This window comes from Rhincodon typus, unplaced genomic scaffold (genome assembly GCF_021869965.1).
Source record: "Rhincodon typus isolate 14 unplaced genomic scaffold, sRhiTyp1.1 hic_rhity00006200, whole genome shotgun sequence".
Classification (NCBI taxonomy): Eukaryota; Metazoa; Chordata; class Chondrichthyes; order Orectolobiformes; family Rhincodontidae; genus Rhincodon; species Rhincodon typus.
Genome location: NW_025971838.1, coordinates 1 through 4821, shown reverse-complemented (window position 1 = coordinate 4821; position 4821 = coordinate 1). Strand labels below are relative to the sequence as shown.

At 45.5% G+C, this 4821-nt stretch overlaps 1 protein-coding gene across 1 annotated transcript in view; it reads right to left on the bottom strand.

Annotated features, from left to right (window-relative positions):
- The window catches only part of LOC109930917 (interferon-induced GTP-binding protein Mx3-like), a gene marked incomplete at its 5' end in the record, with an annotated part of 9146 nt that extends 4954 nt beyond the window's left edge, over positions 1–4192 (bottom strand). The window contains 2 exons of the mRNA XM_048594129.1: positions 1024–1182; positions 4048–4192. Of these exons, the coding sequence (XP_048450086.1) occupies positions 1024–1182; positions 4048–4192 (304 nt within the window). The remainder of the gene's footprint in view (positions 1–1023; positions 1183–4047) is intronic.
- Between the last annotated feature and the right edge of the window lie 629 nt (positions 4193–4821).

Genomic DNA, 4821 nt, shown 5'->3' with positions numbered 1-4821 from the left:
CAGCTCTACACCTTGTTATCTCAGATTCTCCAGCATCGGCAGTTCCTACTATCTCAGTTCAATACAAACTGTCTTCCACCAATGTCGGTCTGAAGGGAATAAGGTTGTGCTGCAAGCCAGTTAGAAGATTGAAAAGTTTGGGCTAGGAATACACACAGTTTCACTTACATGTAGTTAGAGGTAATAGTGAAACAAGAACACTGGTGGTTGTGAAGTAGATAATAGTTTGAAACTTATGAATGATTAGAAGCCAATATAAATCAGGAAAGTTAGGGGTGAGAATGATTTAATGCAGCATGGGGTATTGAAATAATGATCAAGATTCCCTTGCTTGTTTGCAGGGCTAAAATTTCTCTGAGAAGGTGGATTGCCTTCTTAAACTGCTGTAGCCCATGTGAACAGTTAACACCACAATGGCTTATAAAGCTACTTCATGAGGCAGTGTCACACATATTGGTGTGAGCTGCTGACAGATATTGCATATATTTCATTAGGATAACAGGTCACTTTCCTTAAAGGAAGTGAGTGAGCTAGTTGTTTGTTTTTCAACTTAATGGGAATACAGTCATTTTTACTGCTTTTAATTTATTGATTTAAAAAAAATTGAATTAAAGTTCTCAAATGCATTGATGCAATTTTAACTAACTTTCTTTTGATAAACCAGGTGCTTGGATTGCTGACTGTATAACATTACTACCACCCTACTGTACTCACACAATGTGTAGCCTGGTCATGAATAATATGGGAGAGAGCTTGGCAAGGGAAGTGTTGACCTGGTCAAGCCTGGAGGTGGCAGGGTCATTTATAAAGGTTTCACTAGCTCCCCCAATTCTCAATTATTGCTTTTCTAGGAAAAAGAGGAGTTTCAAACAAGAGTGTTACATATTTGTGTGTATATATATAATATATTCATATATATAATTCCACAGCATTATCACAGGGACCTTAAATTCAGCTATTTCCACAAAGCACAAACTACTCAGGAAACCATAAGAACTGTGGCTTCATGTAATGTAGTATTACCTGAAACTTCATTCAGCATTTCAAGTGAAGGCTCCAGTAATTCCTGAATTTGTTCCCTAATAATAGCTTCGAAAATTCTGTACTTGGTAAATCCAGGCAACTCTCTCCCTTTAGAGTTTTTTTCATGATGTTTGACCGTGTTGGTTGCACTCTGATTGACTGAAAGGATAAGATGGAAGAAACTTCAGGTTATCTACCCAGTTTATCCCGTAAGTGTGTGAGACATACAACATGGCAGGGAGAGGCAGTGAGAATTTCCTTTGTCACTACCATCGGAATAGCCAGCTGCCGCTATGACTTCACTGGACATGAAAAACAAAATCCATTTGTGTGGTAACAAGGTGCAGAGCTGGATGAACACAGCCGGCCAAGCAGCATCAGAGGAGCAGGAAGGCTGACGGTTCCGGCCTAGACCCTTCTTCAGAAATGGGGGTGGGGAAGAAGGTTCTGAAATAAATAGGGAGAGAGGGAGAGGCGGATAGAAGATGGATAGAGGAGAGGATAGGTGGAGAGGAAACAGACAGGTCAAAGAGGTGGGGATGGAGCCAGTAAAGGTGAGTGTAGGTGGGGAGGTAGGGAGGGCATAGGTCAGTCCAGGGAGGACAGACAGGTCAAGGGGGCGGGATGAGGTTAGTAGGTAGGAGATGGGGGTGGGGCTTGAGGTGGGAGGAGGGGATAGGTGGGAGGAAGAACAGGTTAGGGAGGTGGGGACAAGCTGGGCTGGTTTTGGGATGCAGTAGGAGGAGGGGAGATTTTGAAGCTTGTGAAGTCCACATCGATACCATTGGGCTGCAGGGTTCCCAAGCGGAATATGAGTTGCTGTTCCGGCAACCTTCGGGTGGCATCGTTGTGGCACTGCAGGAGGCCCAGGCTGGACATGTTGTCTGAGGAATGGGAGGGGGAGTTGAAATGGTTCGTGACTGGGAGGTGCAGTTGTTTAGTGTGAACTGAGTATAGGTGTACTGCAGAGCGGTCCCCAAGACTCTGCTTGGTTTTCCCGATGTAGAGGAGGCCACAACGGGAACAGCGGATACAGTATACCACATTAGCAGATGTGCAGGTGAACATCTGCTTGATGTGGAAAGTCTTCTTGGGGCCTGGGATGGGGGTGAGGGAGGAGGTGTGGGGGCAAGTGTAGCACTTCCTGCGGTTTCAGGGAAAAGTGCCGGGTGAGGTGGGGCTGGAGGGGAGTGTGGAGCGGACAAGGGAGTCACGGAGAGAGTGGTCCCTCCGGAAAACAGATAAGGGTGGGGAAGGAAAACTGTCTTTGGTAGTGGGGTCGGATTGCAGATGGCGAAAGTGTTGGAGGATGTGCATTGGATCCGGAGGTTGGCCGGGTGGTACGTGAGGATGAGGGGAATTCTGTTTTGGTTGTTGTTGCAGGGAGGGGGTGTGAGGGATGAGTTGCGGGAAATGCGGGAGACACGGTCGAGGGCGTTCTCGACCACTGAGAGGGGGAAGTTGCGGTCCTTGAAAAACAAGGACATCTGAGATGTACGGAAGTGGAATGCCTCATCCTGGAAGCAGATGCGGCGGTGGTGAAGGAATTGGGAATAGGGGATGGCATTTTTGCAGGAAGGTGGGTGGGAGGAGGTGTATTCTAGGTAGCTGTGGGAGTCGGTGGGCTTGAAATGGATATCGGTTTCTAGGTGGTTGCCAGAGATGGAAACAGAGAGGTCCAGGAAGGAGAGAGAGGTATTAGAGATGGTTCAGGTGAACTTAAGGTTGGGGTGGAAGGTGTTGGTGAAGTGGATGAACTGTTCAAGTTCCTCGCGGGAGCACGAGGCGGCGCCGATACAGTCATCAATGTAACGGATGAAGAGGTGGGGGATGGGGCCAGTGTAGGTACGGAAGAGGGATTGTTCCACGTATCCTACAAAGAGACAGGCATAGCTTGGGCCCATGCGGGTACCCATGGCCACCCCTTTTGCCTGTAGGAAGTGGGAGGAATTGAAAGAGAAGTTGTTGAGGGTGAGGACTCCACTGCACTCCACCAAGATTAATAGAGGTGCACTAGCTCCAGAGAAATTCCTGGCCCCTATGCAGTGACTAGTGTGTGAACTTTTCTTGTCTTTGGACTTTCTAATAAAATTACAAACGGTTTCAGAGAGAGGGAATGGGGGAATGCCTTCAAAAGGGAGTGGAAACAATTCTTCATATGTGCTAAGATCACATCATCATGATATTTTGGAAATGGAGATGAGGAGTAATTGCTTCTCTCAGAGGATCAGCAGTGTTTGGGACAGATTCAAGGCTGAGCTGGAGAGATTTTTAATCAGGAAAATAGAGTTGAGGTCACATTCTAATCAGCCATAATCTCGCTGTTAAGCCCAGTGGCCTATTCCTAGGCTTTTCCTATTTTCCTGTAAGACTTGATCCACATGATCTCCTGGTTTCATTTCAATTGTATATAGTACCAACTGTGCATTGTAGCAACCCCAGGGACTACCACTATCCCACAGATATTTTTAAGTCCTCATTTTTCTACAGAAATCATTTCATAAACTCCACTACACAGACACTGTGATGTTTGTCTTTTAACTTTGCTTCTTTCTCTGACCTATGGTCATACTGTGTATAGCTGCAGTGTAACTTTCTTTTTTCTTCATTTCTCTATTCTGTAACTAAGGATTGTATCTGAGTATCTCTGTACCTAAGGTGGTGCTGTAAGTGGTGACTTATAAACTTTTGACTGTACTGGAGTCTATGTGACAATAAAGCTAATTCATTCATTCAGTCATCTGAGGGTGCTGGTGCAAAGTTTTCTAGATTTTCTTTTCACCTCTCATTCATCTGTTAGTTCTCTGCCTTGTTTCTTTTGCAACGCCTTAGAGATTACCTGGTTGAGTAGGTAGGTATTTTATGCTGCCCTTGCCCCATGGTCTGGGGCAGGTGTGATGGACTAACTGAACTTTGACCGTTTCTTTCCTGCCAGATGCTGACATGGTCAGTTAGTGGGACACTCCAAAACAGTGACAAGAAACAAAAGGAGGCAAGGAGAGACAATTCTGCTAATATACTTACGCCCCATTTTAACGCCATCCAGCTTCTTATACCACTCTGTAAACTTCTCCCTGGCAAAGTCGTGTAACTTCACATCGATGGAATAATCCTTTTTGTACTCTCCCATCGCTAAATGAATAAGTTCGTCACAGTACACTAGAATTCTCTATAACAAAATAAGTAAGCGTTAGTTTTTCTGTTATAGTTGTGTTGAAACATTAGAATTCAAAAATAAATGCGATAGTGGTGAAGGTACTGTCATCAAATCTTTCTTGTTGAAGAAGTGGATATTTTTGTGCTAAAAGCAATGTAAAATACACCTTTTTAATTGAGGCACTGTGTATCAATGTCAAGTATTGGCCATCATTACAGTTTGGCTAAATGCAAAGCAAAGACCTCTCTCTACAATCTCATGAGTGACAGTCCCTACTTTGGAATAAAAAAGGCATATATTTCTGAGACAACAAGGTGCAGGGCTGGATGAACACAGCAGGCCAAGCAGCATCATAGGAGCAGAGAGGCTGACATTTCGGGCCTAGACCCTTCATCAGAAAAGGGGGAGGGGAAGGGGGTTCCGAAATAAATAGGGAGAGAGTGGGAGGGGGATAGAAGAGGGATAGAGGAGAGGATAGGTGGAGAGGAAACAAACAGGTCGAAGAGGCGGGGATGGAGCCAGTAAAGGTGAGTGTAGGTAGGGAGTTAGGAAGGGGATAGGTCAGTCCAGGGAGGACGGACAGGTCAAGGGGGCGGGATGAGGTTGGTCGGTAGGAGATGGAGGTGCGGCTTGAGGTGGGA